Here is a 26332-nt window from a genome sequence, read left to right as displayed (position 1 = left end):
CTCGAAACCTAGCTGCGGGGACTGGAGGATCGTTGAGTAGCGGCGCAGGTACAGAATGTCTTCAGGGGGCCGGTAGAAGCCCCAGGTAAGTGAAACTTTTGTTTGCCAAAGTTTAAGTTCACTTTAAGCAATACCAGTTGCCTGGCAGCCTTGTTGGAAATGAAAGGCAGCCTTCAAATACCTCTGACTTCAGTTGCCCTTGTGAGCGCTTATTGTTTGCAAAGCTCTTGCTAATGTAATCCTGTGTGTGTGATCCCACTTGAGAGATCTGATGTATTAAAACTCCCCCATAGTATTGCATTAGCAAGAGCTTAACAAATCACTGGTGCTTAGAAAGCGCTGCTAGTGGGTTTCAGGCCTTAATCAACTACAGCAGTCTGGTGCCTTCTGCAATGTATTTATGCATTTAGATGTAACAGTATCAATTGGTTGGATCCATGACGTTTTCAATCATAAGTCAGTAGATAAGCTAGAAAAGATTACATGGGCAAATGCGCGTAACTTGTTTTTGAAAAGGCTTGCGATTTTCCAATCGCAAGTACAGTAAAGTGGAATCGTGAGAATGCATTCACACTGAATGCATTTCCGATTTTCTAAAAATGCAATGGTAGTGCTGCTGCATTTTTTCTTTGAGGTGAACATCAGGAAAATCGCAAACCGCGAAAAATGCAAAAACGCGGTTGTGGTTTTTGGTGAGAAAGAGCCCTTGGAATCAGAGATGGTCATTAAGAAGCTTATAACATAGTAATTCATCCAAAATGAAGGTTCATTTTATGCAGAGTTTTGTAGTAATTAATGACTTTGACTTGTCCAGTTTCAAACTGAGTAAATTTGCATAAATAAAAAAAAAATATTAACTATTTAGGAACTTAACATGTATATCTTGTGTTTTCTGCAGATTGACGTCCTGGAAGACCCTGTGATTCAGAATGTTATCTTACTGCAGATCGTACTCCAGGAAGTGAGGCGCCGCAGTGCACCAGTGTACAAACGAATCAGGGATCTTATCAATAACCCAGAGAAATGTTTCTACACATTCACGAATGAACACCATCGGTAAACTCAACTACTGTGCTTTTTATTAGCTGTAGTGCAGATGTACACAAGTGTTTGTAGTTTGCTGTTGGCATGCATTTCTGCAGCAGTTTGTAAGAAGCTTAATTGCAATGTTTAAAGGGACACTTAAGCCTATTAAAAATAAATCATTTTTTATTTACCTGGGGCTTCTACCAGCTCCCAGCTGCTGTCCTGAGCCCTCGCAGTCACTCTCAGATCCTCCTGTCCCCCGTCGCCAGCTACTTTCGATTTGCCGACAGGCCTGGTGACATGTAGTCTTCTTCGCGTTCCCATCGACAATCGCGCTATTACAGACAGGAATGTGAAGGAGACACGTGGCCAGGCCTGCACAGAAATCGAAAGTAGCTGGTGGCAGGGGACAGGATGATCCGAGAGTGACTACGAGGGCACGGGACAGCTGCAGGGGGCTGGTAGAAGCCTCAGGTGAGTAAAAATGATTTTTTTTAATTTTTTTTTTTTTTATAAATAGGCTTAAGAATCCCTTTAATTTTGAATGAAACTTTGTACAGTTGTGTTAGTAGTAGTTGCTGTTTATAATCTTCACATGTCAGTTTTCTTTCAAAGCTGAAAAGCCCTACAGTCATTTTACTTGTGCTGTGGCATACATATAGCAGTGTTCTCCTCAGGCTCTTTTAGCTGGGTTCACCACCTGGCTAATTTTGGTGAGCACTCGGCTGTCATCGGCTCACCTCCTCATCTGCCTCCTATGCTGTAAGCAGAGTTGTATAGAGAAGCAACGGCCCTGCATTCTCCTGTCCTGCCCCACCGACTACTTTTTCATGCCACCCGGTTGGAAAAAAATTCTGGGGAGAACACTGATGTAGGAAAGGGCTGATATTCAAGAAATAAATTGTGATTCCAGGTCCTGCTTCAAATCACCGTGTACTCTATTTAGAGAGAACAACACTGTAAAACCAATAGTGTGAAAAAGTTTAAAAACATAAGCAACCACTCTTCATGATGTATAATAAATCACAGCCAGCCATGCACTCACTAACATCCACTACAGTCATATGACAGACCATTGGGGTCTCAGTATTCCAAACTCCAAATAGCACACCAACGCAAACCTGCATTTAAAGGGCAGATATTCAATGAAGTCACCTGCCCATTTGTTCTTTGTTTGAAATTCTTGTCACCCAAGCAATCAGTGGCGATCATTTCAACTAAAGCAGCTTATACTGTAATTTACTTGCATCTCCACATGATCCTGCCCTCTTCAAAGATCAGCCATATGTCTAGAGAGAATTGGCTTTTTCCTTTAAGGGCCACGATTACCACCAGCGTTCGTGACTCGGCGTTAAATGCTCCCATTCAAGTGAATGGGAGTGTTTGTGCCAGGCTTTTACTAGCGTTTGCATGAACGCTGCGTACAGATCCCAATTTTCCCCGGCGTTTGAGGCGACTCTGGATGCTACATGTAGCGTCCAGGGACAGTTAACCGCCACAGCAAATGCTCCCCTGTGGGGACAAAAACGCAGATCACGACAGAAAGCCTGAACGCGCTGGCGCAGAGACGCCACTGAATGAGATGCTGCTGGAAGCCGAGTGGAAGTCCATGTGACTGGTCGGTTGGTGCCCTTATAGTGTATTGATTTGGGAACTACAATTTTTGGAGCTGATCCGCAGAAGCTCTAATAATATTAATAGGCTACTGGGTCTGGCTTTTAGCCTGGCCAGTTTTGATGAGTGAAAAATTTAAAATTACCATAGTATGCAAATTTGAGTTTGGCAGAACCTGAAGTGATAATCTCTGCCATCTCCTCCTGGATGTCAGCTAGGTTCCTGAAACTAAATCTAGACAAAATGGAATTTATGATCTTCCCACCCAGGTCTTCCCTGGACCTCCCAGATGAGCAGGTCACTGTTAACCACACTACCATTCGCCCTACCTCTCAAGCCCGCTGTCTGGGTGGCACCCTGGACTCCGCACTCTCCTTCACTCCCCATATCCAAAACCTCACAAAGTCCTGCGACTTCCACCTTCGTAACATGTAAGATACGCCCTTTCCTGACCTCTACCACCACCAAACTCTTCATCCATGCCCTCATAATTTCCCGCCTCGACTACTGCAATGCCCTTCTGTCTGGTCTCTCTATGACCCGAATAGCCCCACTGCAGTCCATCATGAATGCGGCAGCCAGAATTATCCACTCCTCCCATCGCTCCACCAGGGCGGCTCCCCTCTGTGAATCCCTCCACTGGCTTCCTATCCAGTCCAGAATCAGATTCAGGATATTGTGTCTGACCTACAAATCCGTCCACAAAACCTGTCCAACCTACATTTCTGATCTTACTCAGAGATACACACCAAGCCGTTCACTCCGCTCTTCCAATAAACTTTGCCTGACCGTCCCCCGCATCACCCAGTCCCATGCACGCCTCCAGGACTTCTCAAGAGCCGCTCCAACACTATGGAACTCCCTACCTCCACCCATTAGGGCAGCCCCCTCCTTCAACACCTTCAAGAAGGCCCTCAAAACTCACCTTTTCACTCTGGCCTACCATCCCTCACAATTGCTCTAAACCCACAGCTGAACTCTGGTGCCCCTACCTCTCGTGTCCCTTCCTCTCCCTCTAGATTGTAAGCCTTTGGGCAGGGTCGTCCTCCTTTTGTGTCCTACCTGATCATGCACCTCCATTACTGTGAACCCATGCTATGCATTTGAGTGAACCTAACTTGCCTAATCTCCATGCTCCATCCAGTGACTGACTAAGCATTACCTTGTACTCGTGCTGTGTGATCTGGTTTTCTTGTATTCCTGTATTGTCATATTGCTGTATGTGACCCCTAAATATTGTCTGTAACCTAAATTAATGTCCAGTGCTGCGTAATATGTTGGCGCTTTATAAATACAATAAATAATAATAATGACTGAATCAAATCAAGGCGCTTCTGATCGGCCAGCAGCTGTGTAAGGCTCCCTGCACACTGCATGCGATTCAGATTTTTAATCGGCTTTTACATCCGATTTCCGATTTTTAATCGTTACTGCATGCTGCGTTTTTTCCTCCGTTTCCTCTGTTGATTGCATTCAGGGAAAATCGGAATTGCAAATCAGAATCGCAAAATGGATGTGCAGTGTGCAGGGAGCCTAAATGTGTCACTTGCGGGTTAACTCATCAGCAGCTTCTGATATTGATTCAGTCGCTTCTTTTTCCCGTTGAGGAGATATTTTAATTTTCTGCAGACTTTTTGCTCAGTATTGCTGGCCACATTGAAAGTAGTAGTGTCCTATTTCTGTGATTGGCGTTACATTTTCAAGGCAGGGCCTATTTTAGACTTTTTGCCACCTGAAGCAATACATTGTGAGGACGCCCCTCCCCCGATGTGTTTCTGCAAAGTCGGGTCAGAGAGGAGAGACACATCTGGCTATGCATTGCAGTCACTGGCACTACGCTTACTTCCCTCTGCTTCTTCCAAGACGGCATCTCCTCCATGTTGGCCCGCATCATCCCATCTCTGGTCCCCATGATGCTGGGTATGTGCTGCAGCGGCGCCGCATCACTCACCTGCTCTCAGCAGATTCACAATGGGATCACCAGCCACACGTGAGTGAAGTCTTGCTGCCTCTCTGACTACAGCAGCGCCTTGTGTGACCCAGTATCACATAACAGGTCACATGAGGCACCGATTTAGCTATGGGTCCAGGACGCTGGATAGGCAGATGGAGAACCCATCGCTGTAACGCTGAGAGCAGGTGAGTGATGCGGCAGCCGTACTTCTAGGGAGGGGAGCCGCCTCTTGTCGCCCTCAAATTTATTGCCGCCCAGAAGCATGTGATTGACGTTGTTTCATGGAAGACCCACCCCTGCTTTAAAGGACACCTCACCTGAGGCAACGAACACAAGGAATCCAGTGCAGGAGATTTGGGCGCCACCATAGACCGTAATAGGAATTACTGCTATAGCGACGCACAGTAACCAACTTCGGCGCCGGCAGAAGATGGAGCTGAAGTTACATTTAAAACACTGTAATTCGGCTTCTAGCATTAGCTGGAAGCCGAATTACATCATTCCTTACCATCCACGTGGACCTAGAGGGGGAATAGTATTTAAAACGGCCGGGAACTTGTGCAGCAGCAGGGTCAGCCATATACCGGCTGTATCCTGCGCCCTAGTCTCCCGGCAGCCACTTATCTCGTACGCTGAGGCAAAGCTACCTAAGGTAAGCTAAGCACTGCTGTTCTTGTTTTTTTTTTTTAAAAATACTATTTCAATTACAAATTTTATAATTTGTGTTTGATAAGGATATACTGTATATCTGGATTGGATTTGTATGAAGATGAGATGACTTTGTCCAGGTAACTTTTCAAAGTGTTCCGTGAGTCCCTTTATTTCACATTTAATATATAGGAAGATCTGTTACTAACAAGGATCAGTAGGCAACACAGATGTAGCTGAATGCATTATTAATTTGTTTATTTATATGTAAGAAAGCTGTGTGGGTAACCCACCATTTATACACACGACAGGGAGACCTACGTAGAACAAGAACCGGGTGAAACGGCAAATGATCGCAATGACAGGGCAATTCGAACTGCAGCAAAATGGTACAACGAGCATTTACAGAAATCTGCGAAAACCAAAAACCTTCAAGTGCTGCTTATAACGAATGACCGGAGAAATAAAGAGAAGGCGTTGGAAGAAGGGATTGTAGCGTACACCTGTAAGTGTAATATTTCCTAGTAGTTACTTTTATTGTGATATATTGTACTGTGTGCATATGGAATAATACAGGCCTTAAAGTAGACCTGAACTCTTGCACAGGAGAGAAGGAAAATGTAAAGAAATGCACCCTGTATGTATTTAGAGAGTTTAACCTGTCTAATTCCCCCTCATCTGATCTCTCAGCTGTCTGCCATGACAGACAGGCTCATTTGAAAGCACAGGATGTTAACAATATGTCTGCTTCCATGAAAGCAGAAAGTAGAGACACTGCAGATTGATTGCAGGATTTGTATCTGCTGTTATAACGAAATGTTTTTCTTTAAAGGTTATTATGATGTTGCTTATCTTTTAGAGCCTAGTGGAAGTTCTGAGTTCAGGTCTGCTTTAAAGAGAATCTGTAACAAAATTTCCAGCCTTATTTCTTCTATCCTAGAAGTTCCTATACCTGTTCTAATGTGGTCTGAATTACTGCAGCCTTTTCTAATTGCACTGTGTTTGTAATATATCTAATTTTCTTTTCTTTGTCAAGCTTTGTCGACTCAGAGAGGAATGGGCTGCCTCTGTTGTAATGAATACAAGTTATGCACGCTCCCCTCTAGGCTCACTCCCGTGTGGTTTGTTTATTCCTCACAGACAGCGTCTCTGCTCTCAGTTTCAGCTTGTCTGTGATGCAGTTTGTGAGGCTGATGGGGGGGGGAAGGGGTGGGAGCTGCCTGTCACATGCTGAAAAACTGTGAGCATCCTAGACTGGAGTGCAGATAATTCACTATGTAATAAAAAACGTGTACACACACACATTGTGTGATTTTATTGTGAGAGCTTGTGTATTTTGGTCCCTGGCTAGTGAGATATTAACAGAAATTGTGCTCATCACATATTTGCTGCTTTTACACTGACTATTTTTTTTTTTTTATGTTTTGTTTTTTTGTGTGTCTTTTTCCGCATGTAATATTTCCAGACATTTGTTTGCATTTTTTTCACACGTTTTTTCAGAATACATCAGGAAATTCAATTAAACTTTGCGTGCTGTGTGCCCATTTGTGCTTCAAAATGTAATATTTATTTGGCAAATACAAAAACGTGAATGCGGAGGGCTTCCATATTTATTACCTTTTTAAACAATGCAAATCGCCTGGGTGCCCTGCTGATCCTCTGCATCTAATACTTTTAGCCATAGACCCAGAGCAAGCATATGCAGATCAGGTGCTCTGACTGTCTGGCTGGATTTGCTGCATGCTTGTTTCCGGTGTGTGATTCAGACACTACTAATGCCAGAAAGATCAGCAAGAAGCCAGGTAACTGGTATTGTTCAAATAGGAATTAATATGTTAGCCTCCATGAGCTTGATTCATAAAACCACGATAAATCTACCATACAGACAGAACGCTTGTTAATTTCACCATGCACATGCAGTGCGCAGTCTTGTCAGTGTAACGTGCACTCGTAACTGCAGCACGATGCGCTCGTAGCATGACTGCTACTATGGTAAGTACTGTAGTAAGAGCCACGCTATGAGCGCATGCTACACTGACAGCACCGCACACGGCTGGATAGTGCACTGGTTAAGGGCACCGCCTTTGACATGGGAGACAAGGGTTCGAATCCTGGCTAGGTTCAGTACGGAGTTCAAGGCAAGACTCCCTTACACTGCAGGGTGGCCTCTTGAGCGCGCCCTTAGTGGATGCAGCTCTGGAGCGCCCTGAGTCCGACAGGAGAAAAGCGCTATACAAATGTTTGGATTATTAGTACATTATTAACATGCGCTGTGTGTCGGCGGTAGATTTACTACAGTTTTATGAATCTAGCTCTAAATCCCTCTCACTTCAAGTGTCCATTAAACAGAAGTTTGAATCTTCATTGACTTTCTTTGTATGTGCGACGATTGCAATTTTTTTTGCAAATTTGCTTGCAAATTTTTCAATGAATGGGAAAGCTGCCTAATGGATATTTTCTAATTTTCTAATCTCTGCATTTTATAATTTTGCTTAATTCATCTAACAAAAAATAAGTATTGGGTTTTACATTATATTCTCCAGTTAGCATGTGCATAATCATGTTTGTTATATTATACTATTAACAGGGTTTCTTACTTACCTTAGGTGAAGAATACATAAAAAGTTTGGTTGCCAATCCTGAACTTGTTGATCGTCTTGCAATTGTTTCTGATGAGCAGGTAATTCATAATTTTCCTTTCTTTTGCCTAGAAGGGCCAGACTGACTGATGGCTGGTAACTCCTAAATACATCTTTATTCATTCATAGAAAACAGTCCAAAAAGCCAACATTTTGAGACCACACAGGGTCCCTTTCTCAAGCAAAGCCTGCTCAAAGGCACATATCTGTCTGCTGCTTGTGGCCATAAAGAAATTAAGTTTTAGGATCAGGTGAAGACTCCTCTGTGTACTCACAGATGTGATGTGCAATGTCCAGGTGGCTGCACACTGCACATCTCATCTGTGAATGCATAGAGGTGTCTTCACCTGACCCTACAAGTTAAGTTATTTGCCTTTGGGCAGCCTTTGCTTTGAGAAAGGTAGCCTGTGTTATCCTTCAGTTGACCTTTTGGGCTTTTTTCTATGAATGAATAAATATATATTTAGGATGTGCCAGCTTTATCTTTGATTGCACTTGACTGAGGTGTCATCCTCCATTCAGCTGTAGCCCTTCTGCACTATTTTCATTGGCTGATCAAATATGAGTTTGAGACAACTACAGTAGTGACTGATGGCTGGGCCCAGACAGACGTTCATCTGTTGTGCTTAGTATTATTTATAGTGATAGTCCTGTCTAGGAGAACTCGTGGGGAAGCAGGTGATCAGCTTGGTGATAGGTATGCAAGTCTCTGATTTGCTAGTCATGATCATGTTCTAATGCAGGATGTTATTACAGCAAATCAAAGCTTTGCAGTTCTATGAGCTGATCAAACAAATCACATTCTTGTCCATGATTTTCTAGACATGACCTTCACTATAATCATGTTATCCTGCTGTGAAAGTTGTTACATGCAGACTGGTAGTGGGATTGTAGCCAAGCCAGGATTTGCTTTATTGGTGTCCAGCCTGAAGTGCATGGGGAATGTACACAGCAGGTTACACTGTATCCCTCAATGAACTTGACACCAATATCATTTTTTGAAAAGTATAATAACCCTATCTGATTTCTTTTTCAGTTTGTAAGGAGTAGAAATTATTTTCAGTTTATAAGCCATTTAGGTGACACACCAGACCCATGGTTGGTTTAGTCTTGCCAATAGCAAGTTGAACATGCTTGTGTGAATGTTTTTTAAGGGGTCATGAAAGATGCATTGTTAATGCCTTTTCCTTGCCTAATACGCACAGAAAATATAATTTGATAAACTAAGTTGCATTCCAGGACTGGTTGTAATATCGAGTTACTGGTAATGAAGATGCCAACAAAATCCACTCACTCAAATCTCATTTAGTGTTTGGGTCCCTCTAATTATACTGTTTCCCAAATAACTAATCTGCCCATTAATAATACAATCGTGACTATACATTTTTATTCAGTATGAGGGACTACCTAAAGAATCCATGCCAAGTATTTTCACTCAGTTTACCCTTCTACTGGGATTGGTAAGATTGTACAATCAAGATTGTATTTCAGCAAAGCTTGGTGTACAGAGGCACCTGAGTAAAATAAAAACGTTTAAAAACCGTCTAAAAGAGGGGGATGTTCAGGTGGACTTACCTCCCTCAAAAATATAAACTCAATTGAGTCACAATATATCAATACAATTTTTTTTGTATTTAACTCCACTTAGTGCAACGCGTTTCGCAGGTGTGGTCCCGCTTCATCAGGCAAACAGGAGTATAACTCAATGGCTCTAAATGCAGAAGTGAGCGCCTCTGAGGTGGGACTACACCTGCGAAACGCGTTGCACTAAGTGGAGTTTAATAAAAAATGTTTGTATTGATCTATTGTGACTCAATTGAGTTTTAAATTTTTGAGGGAGGTAAGTCCACCTGAACATCCCCCTCTTTTAGACGGGTTTTAAACGTTTTTATTCTACTCTGGCGCCTCTGTACACCAAGCTTTGCTGAAATCTTGATTCCACCCTTGGTGGAGGGGTGCTACCCCGTTTCCTATCTACAGGGAGCGACATCTTAAAAACCTGAGTGGGGTCGGGTTCTGATACACCCCACCTGCACTTGGAGTGGTTGCCTTTGGGTAACCCATGCTTGTGAGTATATCTAAGATTTTTTGCTTTAAACCACAACCAACTTAACAATACTACACCATATTGGGCTCTCATTTTCTCTTTGTTCTTCCAAGCAATCAAGATTGTATGGGCACCTAATGCCTCTTTGACCCTCTAGATTGTGAAAGACTTTTTATTTTGAAAATATATTAACAAATCCCCATTTTTTCACAGAATGAAGTAGAGAGTGGAAGAGTCATCTTCTCAGAACACCTTCCTTTGTCTAAATTACAGCAAGGAATAAAATCTGGCCTGTACCTGCAAGGAACATTTAGATCAAGCCGTGATAATTTCCTGGAAGCAACTGTATGGGTCCATGGAGATGCTGTAGAAAACAAAGAGGTAAACACACTCTTTTTGTACAATTTCATACACACATACATGGGCATGTTACCCGGCAGGGATCAGTTCTTGATCTCTCAGACAACACTAGAGACGCAACGCTAGGTGTCGATGGCCGACATAGTGGCGCAGTTGTGATGTCACACATTAACTAGGTGATTGGGGAGAACAGTGCTCTAAGTTGTCACCTGCCAGGTGGATCGATGGTCGGGGGCTACTGTACACATGCTGTATTACCTGCAGATGCGGTCCTTATCTGCTGTTTCCGCTGAGATTCATCTAGCATGTGAACAAGGCTTAACACTAACCTGAGGCCTGGTAAAATCAAAAAGTTAGATACTTACCATTGTTGAAGAGACTCTGAAGCGAGAATAAATCTCGCTTCAGAGCTCATATTTAGCAGGGGCACTTGTGCCTCTGCTAAACAGCCGCATACGCGCCGCTGAACGGGGGTCCCTTCATCCCCAAACCCCCCACTGCGACACTTGGTCGCAGGCTTGGTCGCTCCTGGAGGCAGGGCTAACGGCTGCAGCCCTGCCTCCATTCGCGTCTATCAGCCGCGCATCGCCGCCTCTCCCCCGCCCCTCTCAGTGAAGGAAGACTGAGAGGGGCGGGGAGAGGCGGAGATACGCGCTGACAGACGCGTGTGGGGCAGGGCTGCGGCGGTTAGCCCTGCCCCAATGCGGAAGCGCTCCCCCGCATTACGGAGGGGATTTGGGGGGACAGGGACCCCCGTTAAGCCGCGGGATAGCGGCGTTTTAGCAGGGGCACACGTGCCCCTGCTATATATGAGGTCTGAAGCGAGATCTATTCTCGCTTCAGACTCTCTTTAAGGGGAGCCTCTGAATGCTCCAGAGGCTCCCCCAATCCTCTACGACCCCTCTGCTCCCAACTGGAACCCTTTTCGTCTTTGCAACCTTGCTTTCTTCTGTGTGCGTGCACGGCCACACTGTGCAGGCCTCAGTAAGATTTGCATCTGCGCAGTAGCAGACGGTCGTTCGTGAAAAAATTTAAAAAAAGCCTGTATAAGTGGCTCCATGTAACTGCGCAGGCAGTACCTTGTACCTGTGCAGTGTGACCAATCTTGTACATGGAGGGGAGCACAGCCGCCAGCAATATTCACCATTAATGTTAAATATTGAAAGAAGGGGTCCCAGCGCAGGAACGAATGGGCATAGGAAAATCGGGGAAGCTCTTGAACTGTCTACAATTTAGATGTCTCAGAAGCAAATGTACCTACTGAGATTAGTCAGTGAGATCAGTGACATGGAAATAATTAACATTATAATCAACAAAAAATTGATGCCGGATTATGCGAATTTCATATGCAAATCTATGCATCTTGAAAATGGACAACTTGAGTTCTACCCTGATTGGATTTAGTCCATTTTCAGGCTGCGTGAAATTGCATATAAAATTTGCATAATCCTGCGTTTGCTATTATTTGTTACATAGTTACATAGTTATTTTGGTTGAAAAAAGACATACGTCCATCGAGTTCAACCAGTATAAAGTACCAGCCTGCTCCCTCACATATCCCTGTTGATCCAGAGGAAGGCGAAAAAACCCTTACAAGGCATGGTCCAATTAGCCCCTAAAGGGAAAAATTCCTTCCCGACTCCAGATGGCAATCAGATAAAATCCCTGGATCAACATCATTAGGCATTACCTAGTAATTTTAGCCATTTGCATCATATTGATCTAGTACCTAGATTGCATTTTAACCAACTCCCCTCCCCCGGGACGAGTATATACGTCCCTACAAAACGCAACTTTATTGTGTAGGGACGTAGATACTCGTCCCTTGCCGCCACGCACTCCCGCTCTTGTTCTCGCCGCCGATCGTTAGATGGGAGATGAATGAATGGGAACGCAGTTCCCATTCATTAATCCTCAGTCCCCGTGTGAATGATTGCTGGCATCGGTGAGATACCTGCATCATTGTATCTTCCAGGGTAACACATCCATACATTACTTCCTGTTTAGCATAATTTTGGTACGCTAATAGGAAATAATGCGCGAGGACATCTTGTGACCAAATAGTAAAATTACACCTACATACATTTATTTTAATAAAAAAAGACCCACACTTACATTTAAAATTAACTCCTTCCCTCTCACACTCTCCCATAGTGCCCAAATAATTTTTTTGCATAAAAAAAAGACAAAAAAATCAGTTACCAAAGGGACTGAACTTTTTTTTTTAAAGGGGCACTACAGCGAAAAACTGTAAAATTTAAAATATGTGCAAACATATACAAATAAGTACATTTTTTTTCCAGAGTAAAATGAGCCATAAATTACATTTATCCTATGTTGCTGTCACTTACAGTAGGTAGAAGAAATCTGACAGAAGAGACAGGTTTTGGACTAGTCCATCTCTTCATAGGGGATTCTCAGCAAGGTTTTTATTCTTTATAAAGCTATTCCCTAAAAAGGATTTAAACAATGACGTTGGCCAGCTTCCCTGCTTCCTACACAGTTTTTTGGCAGTTGGACAGAGCAACTGCCATTCACTAAGTGCTTTTGAAAATAAATCCCCTATAAAGAGATTAACTAGTCCAAAGCCTGTCACTTCTGTCAGATTTTTACTACCTACTGTAAGGGACAGCAACATAGGAGAAAAGTAATTTATGGCTCATTTTACTCTGGAAAAAAGGTACTTCTTATTTGTATATGTTTGCACATATTTTAAATTTTACAGTTTATCGCTTTAGTGCCCCTTTAAATATGTATGTTAACCACTTCACCACTGAGGGGTTTTACCCCTTGAGCACCAGAGCAATTTTCACCTTTCAGCGCTCCTTCCATTCGTCTATAACTTTATCATTACTTATCACAATGAAATAAACTATATCTTGTTTTTTCCACCACCAATTAGGCTTTCTTTAGGTGGGACATTATGCCAAGAATTATTTTATTCTAAGTATGTTTTAATGGGAAAATAGGAAAAATGTGGGAAAAAATTAATTATTTTTCAGTTTTTGGCCATTATAGTTTTTAAATAATGCATGCTACTGTAATTAAAACCCATGAAATGTATTTGCCCATGTGTCCCGGTTATAAAACCGTTTCAATTATGTCCCTATCACAATGTTTGGCGCCAATATTTTATTTGGAAATAAAGGTGCCTTTTTTTCAGTTTTGCGTCCATTCCTAATTACAAGCCCATAGTTTATAAAGTAACAGTGTTGTACCCTCCTGACATAAAAATTTAAAAAGTTCAGTCCCTAAGGTAACTATTTGTTTTTGTTTTCTTATTGTAAATTTAAAAAAAAAAAATTAATTAAAAAAAAATAAAAATGGGGAGTGTGGGAGGTAATGAGTTAATTTTTTGTGTATCAGGAATGAATTTGTATGTGAAAAATGATTTAGGGTGTAGTTTTACTATTTGGCCACAAGATGGCAACAGTAACTTTTTGTTTAATGCGACCTCCATTCCTTCCGGACGCTTAGAGGAAGTACTTGGAGGCTGGGTAATTTTTTTTTTTTTTCACAATGATCGCGCTGCTTAGCGGAAAAGCAGCGGATCATTGCGGGGCTTAGATCAACGAACGGGAATGGATTTTCCCGTTCATTGATCTCCGGGCGGGCGGCGTGTTTACGAGCGGGAGTGTGCGCTACAGCGAGCGGGAGCACGGGCAGCGGCGGGAGCGCGGAAAGTACGGATTTCTCCGTCCCTGGGGGTTAAAAGATGGAAAAAGGGGCGGAGAAATTCATACGGCCGGGGGTAAAGTGGTTAAGGGTATATTACTGTTGTTGTTGTTTTTATTTTTTGATGGGCTTGTAATTAGTGATGGATGCAAAACTGAAAAAAAGCACCTATATTCTTAAATAAAATATTGGCGCTATAGATTACAGTATTTTTCGGCATAGAAGACGCTCCGGCATATAAGACGCACCTAAGTTTGGAGGGCAAAAATTAGGGAAAAAAAAAATAACTAAACCTAGGTGCATCTGCAATGCAGGGGCATCTTATGGACCTTTTCACCTCCTAAAACTGTCTCTAACCTACTCTATCTACACTACACTATCCCCTGCTGCTCTACCAACTAAGCTACATAGCAATTCACTACACAACACTGCACTAACACACCACTTCAATACACTTCACTACACTATTACTGCACTAACACAACTCGCTTCACAACACTATCCGGCACTAACATAACACACCACTTCAATTCACTTCACTACACTATACTAACACTACAACACCATCAATACTACACCTGATCCTGCCGCAGCGCTCCTTTCCCCCTTCTCTCCAGCTGCGATCCTCTTCTCCCTCTGGAAGTCAAGCTCGGTGAAGCTGCTGCCGCCACTGGGTCCTCTGTTCCTCCTATGATGAAAATAAAGATAGGTACATCAGCGGCACGTTACCGATAGTTTATGCGCATCGCAATCCCCTTCCATGCACCTCAAGGAAAGCCGCCCCCTGCCGCTACACGCTGGGTCCTTCTTGCTGGCTGCCTCCCTCCCCATCTTCACTGCACGTGCGCTGCGTCATGCTTGAAATAGTTTTTATGTTATTCCAGAAATATATATTTGTATACAGAGTTGTTTTGAGATCTTTATTAATATTGGATCCAAGGGGGGCAAGTTCAATGCATTTTTAATCATTCCTGACTGCCTTAAAGGAATCATCAGGCAATTTTACAAAAAACTGCTTTTCTCACCTGGGGCTTTTTCCAGCCCCTTGCAGCCAACTGTCCCATGCTGTCTCTGCCGCTGTCGCCGCACGGTGCAGAGGACGACCGCGAGGCCCCCTTACTGCGCCTGCGTCAAGCGCCACTGTCAATCACGGCCACGTTATCCGCAGCTTACTGCGCAGTAGTTCTGCAACTGCGCAGTAAACCGCAGACAACGTGGCCATGATTCACAGCTGCGCTTGCCGCCGGCGCAGTAAGGGCGACCTTGCGGTCCTCCTCTGCACTGTGCGGCGGAGGTAATAGCGTGGGACAGTCGGCTGCAAAGGGCTGAAGACAGCCCCGGGTTAGTAAAGCAGATGTTTATAAAATTGCCTGATGATTCCTTTAACCATTTCAGCCCGCTGGGATTTTTCGCCTTATGCAACAGAGCAATTTTCACCTCCCATTCATTCGCCAATAACTTTCACTAATTATCACACTGAATTGATCTATATGTTGTTTTTTCTGCCACCAATTAGGCTTTCTTTGGGTGATACATTTTGCTAAGAATTATTCCTAAATGCATTTTAACAGGAATATTAAGAAAAAAATGGAAAAAATGGAAAATATTAATTATTTCTCATTTTTCGGCAATTATAGCTTTAAAGGGATACTGTAGGGGGGTCGGGGGAAAATGAGCTGAACTTACCCGGGGCTTCTAATAGTCCCCCGCAGACATCCTGTGTTGGCGCAGCCACTCACCGATGCTCCGGCCCCGCCTCCGGTTCACTTCTGGAATTTCTGACTTTAAAGTCAGAAAACCACTGTGCCTGCACGCCCGTGTCCCTGCTCCTGCTGATGTCACCAGAAGCATACTGCGCAGACACAGGCCATACTGGGCCTGCGCTGTGCGCTCTTGATGACATCAGCGGGATCGAGGACACGGCAACGCAGGCGCAGTGGTTTTCAGACTTTGAAGTCTGAAATTCCAGAAGTGAACCGGAGGCGGGGCCGGAGCATCGGTGAGTGGCTGCGCCAACACAGGATGTCTGCGGGGGACCGTTAGAAGCACCGGGTAAGTTCAACTCATTTTCCCCTGACCCCCCTACAGTATCTCTTTAAAATAATACATGCAACCATAATTAAAACGTATGTATTTTATTTGCCCGTTTGTCTCGGTTATTACACCATTTAAAATGTCACCATCACAATGTGTGGTGCCAATATTTTATTTGAAAATCAAAGTGCATTTTTTTCAGTTTTGCGTCCATCACTATTTACAAGCTTATAATTTAAAAAACGCTCGTAATATACCCTCTTCACTTAAATATTTAAAAAGTTTTTATTTGTATTTTTTTCCCCCCATTAAAAATTTTACTTGGGTAATTTTTGGTGTGAGAGGTAAACAGTTAATTTTAAATGTAATAATGTGGGTTTATTTTATTAAAACATTTATTTAGATGCAGTTTTACTATTTGGCAACAAGATGGCCACAGTGAGATATATATATATATATATATATATATATATATATATATATATATATATATATATATATATATATATATACATACATATATACAGGATCTTCTCAAAAAATTAGCATATTGTGATAAAGTTCATTGTTTTCTGTAATGTACTGATAAACATTAGACTTTCATGTATTTTAGATTCAAATACACACAACTGAAGTAGTTCAAGCCTTTTATTGTTTTAATATTGATGATTTTGGCATACAGCTCATGAAAACCCAAAATTCCGATCTCAAAAAATTAGCATATTTCATCCGACCAATAAAAAAAAGTGTTTTTAAAACAAAAGTCAACCTTCAAAAATTATGTTCAGTTATGCACTCAATACTTGGTCGGGAATCCTTTTGCAGAAATGACTGCTTCAATGCGGCGTGGCATGGAGGCAATCAACCTGTGGCACTGCTCAGCTGTTATGGAGGCCCAGGATGCTTCGATAGCGGCCTTAAGCTCATCCAGAGTGTTGGGTCTTGCGTCTCTCAACTTTCTCTTCACAATAACCCACAGATTCTCTATGGGGTTCAGGTCAGGAGAGGGTCAAAAGTGGGTTCATGCTTCCATCTGCTGAAAAGCTTTATGGAGATGATTTCATTTTTCAGCACGACCTGACACCTGCTCACAGTGCCAAAACCACTGGTAAATTGTTTGCTGACCATGGTATTACTGTGCTCAATTGGCCTGCCAACTCCTGACCTGAACCCCATAGAGAATCTGTGGGATATTGTGAAGAGAAAGTTGAGAGACGCAAGACCCAACACTCTGGATAAGCTTAAGGCCGCTATCGAAGCATCCTGGGCCTCCATAACACCTGAGCAGTGCCACAGGCTGATTGCTTCCATGCCACGCCGCATTGAAGCAGTCATTTCTGCAAAAGGATTCCCGACCAAGTATTGAGTGCATAACTGAACATAATTATTTGAAGGTTGACTTTTTTTGCTTTAAAAACACTTTTCTTTTATTGGTCGGATGAAATATGCTAATTTTTTGAGATAGGAAATTTGGGTTTTCATGAGCTGTATGCCAAAATCATCAATATTAAAACAATAAAAGGCTTGAACTACTTCAGTTGTGTGTATTTGAATCTAAAATATATGAAAGTCTAATGTTTATCAGTATATTACAGAAAATAATGAACTTTATCACAATATGCTAATTTTTTGAGAAAATCCTGTATATTTTTAGTCCTGGAATCGATAGCTCACTTCCAGGAAGCACTAAGAGGACGGCAGCAGGAATGGTTAAACTTGGTGTCCGGTCTCCAGCTTGTCTAAGACCAAACGTGTTGCATTTGGGATATGTATGTTAGGACTAGTCTATATGGGACATGAAATAATATAGATTGCAAGTCACAATTTCCACAAAACTTTTTTGCAGATAATTTTACAAGGGTTGCGAAGTATAAATAGAGCCATGCACGAAGATATTGTTGCTGTGCAGTTGTTAGACAAAGCTAATTGGGTGGCTCCATCCTCTGTGGTCCTACAAGATGAAGGGGAATCTGATGACATTGAATCTGTAGAGGAAAAAGAAAAAATGGTATGTTGTTTTATCTTCCTATTTTTGTGGTTATATTATGCAGTGTAGACAATGGTAAACCCCTCCATTAATAATTCCTGGTGTGAATATTGACGCATATTCTGTAGTGTCTCTGCCATAGCCATACATGGAAGTGTAATCTAGGATTATTTCAGTGAAATGAGTTTTAACTTTTTAGTCTGTTTGACGTTTTAGAGGAACATAAAGTATCCATAGAAAGGATTTGCAAATATTGCATCATTATATTCCTTGTTTACATGACTGTGAGAATCAAAAGCAATATAGTTTTATCCAACTATTACTACATCACCTATAAAATGTTCTGTCTTTGTTCACCACTAACCCCAATGGTCTTTTACTAACACGTTTAATGTTAAAAGAAATGAACCTCTGCAAAGAACATTTTTTTTTAACCTTTTTTCACATATGACTGTTATGTCTTAAAGAGAGTTTTTTTCTTTTTTTTTTTTTTAAGTTAGATGCCTATGTAGAGGGAAGTCTTTGAATAGTCCAGAGGCTTTCCATCTCCACCTCGACTCCACCGTTGCCGCTCACAGGCCCTCTGAAAATATGTCACATCCACAAGTGGCTCTGTGCTACGGCGCAGGCGTGGCCATAATCATGCAGGTGTGGTATGGCCATGCTTGTGTACGATGTGGAACGCTGCCACCTCCTCCCCGAGCAGTGGAGGTGTTCTCTAGGAGAATGTGGAAAGCCTCTGGGGGGGGGGGGGGGGGGTGTCCAGAGGCTTCTCTTTTCTTAGACAAGTATCCAATTTTGTATTCTAAAATTGCCTCAGGTTTGCTTTAATGTGGAAATGCTCTATGCGATTTAGAGCCTTCCCTCCTTTAGGTAAGTTTCAAACTTTTTTTGCACTGTTTCACATTCATTTTAAATAGATGTCCCCGACTTTCAAGATGGCGAAAAAATGATTTTTCACTTTTAGCAAAAAAAAAAAATCAGCTGTGAGTTAATGTCTGTAAATGATTTTATTGCAGCTAAAAAGTACTGAAAAGGTCAATGCAAAACCATCTGGAAAAGTAGTTGGCATTATCAAGAGAAACTGGCGACCATACTGCGGCATGTTGGCGAAGTCGCAGATTAAACAGGTCAGTACAGCAGGAGATAATTATATTTTATATATATATATATATATATATATATATATATATATATATATATATATATATATATATATATATATATATATATATATATATATATATATATATATATATATAGATGGCACAAAATCTGCTTAGGTAATGTCTGTGTGCATTTTATTAAATATATTATACAGATCCAAACATGTGCAAAACAAGACCACCTTCCTGTCAACATGATTTAATCAAGTATTCTATTAAGATAAAGAAAACAAACAAACTGGCAGTATACTGCAAGGGTATAGTGATAATCAAGTATCTCCTCCTACATCCCCCCTCCCCTTCTTTTCATACAAGGACTAACAGTATTAAAATACTTTGATCACTGACAAAATCGTTATAGAAAACATGGTAGTCAGGGACTACTTCTGACTGGGTAGCTTTCAGTAGACTCGCTTGACACTTGAAACACAGGAGTTGGAACCTCCTCTCAGAGGGAAGAATCTTGTTTAGCAGTCATTTTCAGTAATAACAGGAACCTTTTTACTGGTTTCAAATTTGAAAATGAAATTTTAGCACAATATTTCACAAATGCCACCAGGGTATGTAAACTTGTGAGTACAACTCTACATATTTTGTAATGCAGACATTTTATTATTTACTTTGGTAACGGACGTGATTGGTGTATTTCATGCAATTTGAGTCCTGTGGGAGAAAAGTGATTAACAAATGTTGTTTTTGTATAATAAAATATGTCAAGACAAAATCGTTTTACCTTGATTGTTTGTGACGTCAAAACGCAAAGTGCATGTGTGTAACTGCCCTTTGTACACCTCCCATGGTAGTCCACTCGTCATCTATTCACACCAGCTGATCGGAGGATACCTCGCATTAGGATAGAGACCAGGCAAGCATCCACTCTGGAAGGTCAAAGGATTATAGTGGCAATAGATGGCTGGCCAAGAAGCTCCAGATACCCCAATGTAAGTTCAGCATATTTTTCAACTATCTATTATATAAAATAGAGCTAAGATTTGTATTCTGTTCTGCAAAGCTTGTAAAGCTAGGAACTGCTGTCAGTGACAGATGGTTAAAGGGAACCAGAGAGGAATGGGTTGTTAAAATAGAAAAAGCTTTTATACATACCTGGGGCTTCTTCCAGCCCCATAAGCCTGGATCGCTCCCACGCCGCCATCCTCTGCTTCCTGGAACCGCCGGTACCGGGCCCGTCACTTCCGGCGGACGCGGCCAATTGTCCGCATCACAGGCGCTCCCTCCATACCCGTACGCATGCGGCTGCACAGTAGGCAGCCTCATGCGTACTTCTATAGAGGGAGCTCCGTGTGATGCAGAGAATCGTCCGCGTCCGCCGGCCGACTCGCGGCAATGACGGGACCTGGTACCGGCGGATCCAGGCAGCAGAGGACAGCGGGGTGGGAGCGATCCGTGCGTATGGGGCTAGGGGAAGCCCCAGTATGTATAAAACCTTTTTTTGATCCTCTCTGGTTCCCTTTAAGGAGTATGTGGGAATAAGTTAAAGCCTTATCAGTGCAGTCCCTGATAAAACCTTAAAGAAAACTTAAAGCCTCATCTACAAAATACAATTTTCTGTTAGATCGGATCTATTAGACCAATGTATTAGATAATTTCCAACCGGTCCAATCGGATTGTGTTAGATTTTGCAATAGATTTTGGGTACTTATCAAAGCAAAATCTATCGCATAATTGATCTGAAACAATGCAATTTCTTATTAGATCTATCTAATAGATCCATCTATCTGATGGAAAATTGTACCGTGTAGATGAGGCTTAAAGTGAATGGGAACCCGTATAAACGAACAAAAAAAAAGTCAGATGCTCACCTAAGGAGAGGGAGGCTCTGGGTCCCATAGAGCATTCCCTCTCCTATCCCGGTCCCCGCTGTTGTCCTGGTTCCCCGTAGCGGTATTCGACCGTTTCGGTCAAATACCGCTGTCTCCCGGCTGAAGGAAGGCTTCGGAAATGCTTTGGGAGCCCGAGTGCTCCTGAAGACGGTCCGTTCTACATTGTGCACGTGCGGGCGCCCTCTATGACGCTCTCGCGTGTGCGCCGCCTGTCTTCGGGAGGACTTGGCTCCCGAAGACTTCCAAAGTCCCCTCGGCGGGGGATGTGAACGGAGGAGCCAGCGCAGCACTGGGGGCACCAGGAGAGGAGAGGGATGGCTCATTAGGACCGACCCTTCCCTCTCCTTAGGTGAGTATCTGACTTTTTTTTATTTAAATAAGGGTTCCCATTAACTTTAAGACAAACTTAAAGACAAAAATCAGATACAAAGAAGAGGGAAGCCTTTGGATCCTCTGGGAGACCACCACTGCTGCCTTAGAGCCCCCTTTCTAATCAGGGCTGTGGAGTCAAAGAGTTAGAGCAATTTTTCAGCACATTGAGCCGGCCCAAAAAAATGCACCTACTCCTAATACATTTAAACTAAGAGAAAATATGATAAAATGTTCTATTTTTTAGATAAGTCATAAATAACTTACTGTATTGATTTTTGTCTTTAGGCTCGCCTCGGGTTTACTAAAGCTATAGAGAACAAGAAAGTTAAAATCTTGATTTCATTTCTGTCTTTTTCTGTGTCTTGCTGTGGACAGTCTTCCTCACTTCTTGGATCAATTGGGTTTATCCAACCTTTTATTCTTGCCGGCTGGGGAAGAATTAGAACTTGTGTGTTCATTGGAATATTGATCTGCCTTTTCTGCACCAATTAAGCCTGGGACCCACTAGAGAGCTTTCAGCAGCATTTTGGAATCGCCAGCCAAATTGCGTTTCAATCGCTGGACAAAGCGATTTTGCTGCAATTTTACTACCAAACCTATGGAAATCGGAACATGTGTTCACAACTACAAGAAAATGTACACAAATTAATCTTTGCAGTTTTTTGTTTTTTAAAAGCCTACTACGCGGGTTTGTATACATTGTAACCTGCATTAATGACTGCAATTGAACACTCATCACCAAGAGACTGCTTGTGTTGTCAGCAGAAATGCTCCAAGGCACACTGCACAGCAACACCTACCAGTAACTGGTCAGAGCATAAATATGATTCTATGGACTTTCATGTAACCATACAGATTTGCATATCATGAGCAGTGCATCAAAACTGACAGCACTACACATAAAGTGCACAAGCCTTTAAAAATAATGCATGCGAAAACTGGGAAAGAAAGGCTGGAAAAAGGGGGGTGACTAAGAAAGGATAATACAAAAAGTTTTACCATACAGAGCCCGATCCAATTCACCTTTTCTCCTAAGTTGTTTATTTTTCTCTTAGGTGATATTTTCACATCTTATCATGAAATGCCTTACCACCAACAAGCAAGAGAATACTCGAGTAACGTTGATAGTACTTTTTCATTTACTTTTGGCACATTTTCAATTGCATAGTGCTGAGAAGTTATTTAAACAGAAGATTAAATAATATCTCCTAGGAGAAAAGAGAAAAAAAATGTGGATAAAGGCCTGTATATATTTTCTTTGACAAACAAAAACAAAACAAAACTGCTTATGCTGAGTGATGTACTCCCTGCTGGACAGGTCTGATAGATATAGTTGTCTATGTGGCCAGCTGTAGCATGATCATAAAGCTGCAAACACCTGCAGACACCTTTTACAGTAGCATCTGTATCCCTAGAAAACTGTTTATTTTGTTTTGCATCTGCCATGTTCCTTTTAAATATTTTACATATACCGTATATACTCGCAAGCAAGCCGAATTTTGGACCCACAAAAAGTGGGTCAAAAATTAGGGGGTCGGCTTGCTTGCGAGTGATGTGCCTGAGGGTCGCCTCCCCCCGCCCTCTCCCCCCGTGGCCGCTGCTATTACCTTAGCTCCGCGGCTTCCTATTCCCCTGTCCTGCTCTTAATTAACAGCAGCTCGCCCCACGGTGGCTGCTGCATGATAACGGAGGAAGTGCAGAGAGCGGCTTCCTGGTTACTATGGGAACCTCTCTCTGCACTTCCTCCGTCATCACGTAGCAGCCACCGTGGGGCGAGCTGCTGTGAATTAAGAGCAGGACAGGGGAATAGGAAGCCGCGAAACTAAGGTAATGGGAGTGGGGGAAGGGGCGGGGGGGAGCGCTAAACTAGCTATCCTGGGCACGATACTAGCTATCCTGGGCACGATACTAGCTATCCTGGGCACTATACTAGCTGTACTGGGCATGATACTAGCTATCCTGGGCACGATACTAGCTATACTGGGCACATTACAAGCTATACTGGGCACTATCCTGGGCACGATGCTAGCTATCCTGGGCACGATACTAGCTATCCTGGGCACGATACTAGCTATCCTGGGCACGATACTAGCTATCCTGGGCACGATACTAGCTATCCTGGGCACTATACTAGCTGTACTGGGCATGATACTAGCTATCCTGGGCACGATACTAGCTATACTGGGCACATTACAAGCTATACTGGGCACTATCCTGGGCACGATACTAGCTATCCTGGGCACGATACTAGCTGTCCTGGGAACTATACTGGGCAGGATACTAGCTATCCTGGGCACTATCCTGGGAATGATACTAGCTATCCTGGGCATGATACTAGCTATCCTGGGCACGAGACTAGCTATCCTGGGCACTTTACAAGCTATACTGGGCACTTTACAAGCTATCCTGGGCACGATACTAGCTATCCTGGGCACGATACTAGCTATCCTGGGCACGATACTAGCTATCCTGGGCACTATACTAGCTATCCTGGTCACTATACTAGCTATCCTGGTCACTATACTAGCTATCCTGGTCACGATACTAGCTATCCTGGTCACGATACTAGCTATCCTGGGCACTTTACTAGCTATACTGAGGCACTACCTTCCCATACTGGGCACTATACTAGCTATACTGGGACACACTGGGGGGGGGGAGGGGGATCATGGGGCCAGCATTTCCTACCCCCGGCTTATATGAGGGTCAATCATTTTTTCCTGTTTTTTCAGGAAAAAGTTGGGGGGTCGGCTTATATGCGGGTCGGCTTGCTTGCGAGTATATACGGTAGTTATTGGGAAATCAGGAGTAGCTTTTATGATTGCTGCTTGTTTTCTGTTCTAGGGGCACTTTGTAAAGAACCTGGGATCAGCAGGTGATAAAGAGACTGAGACAGAAGTCTTACTTTTGGAGCATGACGTCCCACATCAGCCATTCTCTCAGGCTGTCCTCAGCTTCCTACCCAAGATGCCTTGGGCTATTACCCCAGAGGTGAGAACGTCTACATTATTTCAATACCTTTAGTTTCCCTTTTATTGAAAAAAAGCATGCTAGTACTTTATGTTGCTAATCAACTGTCTAAAACTAGAATAAACCTTCTATACCTACAGGACATGAAGCACAGAATTGACCTAAGACATCTCTATGTGTGCAGTGTGGATCCACCAGGCTGTACCGACATTGATGATGCATTGCATTGCAGAGAGCTTGACAATGGTAACCTGGAGGTGAGTATTGTACATGGGAAAGATTGCTGGTATGAAGCAACTACATGATATTATAGCACGTTTTATTGCTGGCAGAGATGTGGAAACAGTGTAGATTTCTTACATAATTTATTTAGAGGCACACTGATGAGCAGTGAGGAGTTCATCCACTGAGGAGTAGATAAACGTCTCTCACTAATTTGAAGACTAAAAGCTGTTAAACCATTCCATTTGGCTTGTCCGTATAATGCATCCCGTTCTGAATATGTTAAACATTGGAAGTATTACAGTTTATATTTTGCAATATTTACTGGAAGTCAGTAACTGGAGATTGTTCCTTTGTCGCGCCTTTTCTCCTCTGCAACAAATATTGCATTCTGTTTTCTGCTGTAGAGGTACTAGCTAGTTTTGGCTGTATGAGCCAGTGAGCTCATGTCTGTAGGTAATCTGATTTTACTGCTCAATGCAGTCAAGTAGGTTGAAAAGTATTATATGATTATTTCTCCACAATCATTGGCAGTCTCTCTATTCAGCCTCTCCATAAATGCAAGCTGCCAAGTGCTACTGATGATATTGTGCCTACACATCTGATTGCCTTCTGAATTACATACTTGGGCTCCAGATTAGCCATCCCAGCTATGTTCTGCATGGTTAATGTGTTTATATTAAACTGATCTCAAGCTAAGAAATCTGTTACAGGAGAAAAGTATTTCTTTTGGACAAAGATAATGATGAAGCATTTGGCATAGTTACTGACATGGATGCCGAACAGAAGTCTCATTCAGCTCTATCCGGATTTCCAGTACACATACATTGGTCTGATGCCGATATTTGTTGCTTGAAAACATCATCTGCGATGGTTGTGCATGGTGACAAGTATTATCATCATCACTGGGATGTGGGGGCGTGGCTCAGGAACAATTACCCAAACGGTGAGGTGATGTGGTGGGAACCCTGCATATGAAGCACAATCTATACGCTACGGGGAGCTTTTCTCTAAACAAATACCTACAGTAACCTCTGAGGATGTGTAATAAACACACAATAAAGGCTTATTCTTCCTGAATTTCTCTTTTAAACGGAATGTGTTTTTATGATAAATAAGTGGAATCAACCATAAACTTGCAGCTGCCACCTGCTGTTTAATCAGTAATTTGGGTGGTGCCAAAAGACAGAGCGCAAATGACTATAAAAACAGTGTAAATCGGCCGGCAGCAATAGCTAGCAGCCGAATTACTTCTCATCCCGGAGTCCACTGCGGCCTGGAGGGGGAATAGTAATTAACACCGCCGGGACTTTTTCAGGAGCAGGGTAAGCTGTTTTTTACTTTACCCTGCGCCCAAATTTTCCGGTGCCTTAATTACATGTGCACATCAGGATAGTTTCCTTTATTGGATCTGTAGTATGAAAAACACCTTTAGTCTATTCTACACAGTCACATTTCTGTTATTATAAATACCAATACTGCAATCTGAGATCATACTTTTTTATTGTGATCTTCATGTTCTTTGGCTTAAAGCTGACCTGAATTCAGAACTTCCTCTCTGCTCTAAAATATACGCAACAGCATAATAACGTTTAAGGAAATACATTTCTTTGTTACAGCGGATACAAATCCTGAAATAAATCTGCACTGTTTCTACTTCCTGTTTTCATGGAAGCAGACATATTGTTAACATCCTGTGCTTTCAAATGAGCTTATCTGCCATGGCAGTCATGTGACACAGGAGAGCTCAAATTACAACCTGTGATTAAACACCGAT

At 42.5% G+C, this 26332-nt stretch overlaps 1 protein-coding gene across 2 annotated transcripts in view; it reads left to right on the top strand.

Annotated features, from left to right (window-relative positions):
- The window catches only part of DIS3 (DIS3 homolog, exosome endoribonuclease and 3'-5' exoribonuclease), an 85047-nt gene that overhangs the window by 12561 nt on the left and 46154 nt on the right, over nucleotides 1-26332 (top strand). For both annotated transcript variants that reach the window (XM_068267847.1, XM_068267848.1), the window contains exons 3-11: nucleotides 899-1056; nucleotides 5554-5747; nucleotides 7849-7922; nucleotides 10142-10309; nucleotides 17844-18005; nucleotides 19004-19114; nucleotides 19954-20091; nucleotides 24208-24354; nucleotides 24474-24590. In XM_068267847.1, the coding sequence (XP_068123948.1) occupies nucleotides 899-1056; nucleotides 5554-5747; nucleotides 7849-7922; nucleotides 10142-10309; nucleotides 17844-18005; nucleotides 19004-19114; nucleotides 19954-20091; nucleotides 24208-24354; nucleotides 24474-24590 (1269 nt within the window). The remainder of the gene's footprint in view (nucleotides 1-898; nucleotides 1057-5553; nucleotides 5748-7848; nucleotides 7923-10141; nucleotides 10310-17843; nucleotides 18006-19003; nucleotides 19115-19953; nucleotides 20092-24207; nucleotides 24355-24473; nucleotides 24591-26332) is intronic.

This window comes from Hyperolius riggenbachi, chromosome 2, assembly GCF_040937935.1.
Source record: "Hyperolius riggenbachi isolate aHypRig1 chromosome 2, aHypRig1.pri, whole genome shotgun sequence".
NCBI classification, from domain to species: Eukaryota; Metazoa; Chordata; class Amphibia; order Anura; family Hyperoliidae; genus Hyperolius; species Hyperolius riggenbachi.
The sequence above is the reverse complement of the archived record's forward strand: the minus strand, read 5'-3'. Positions and strand labels throughout refer to the sequence as shown.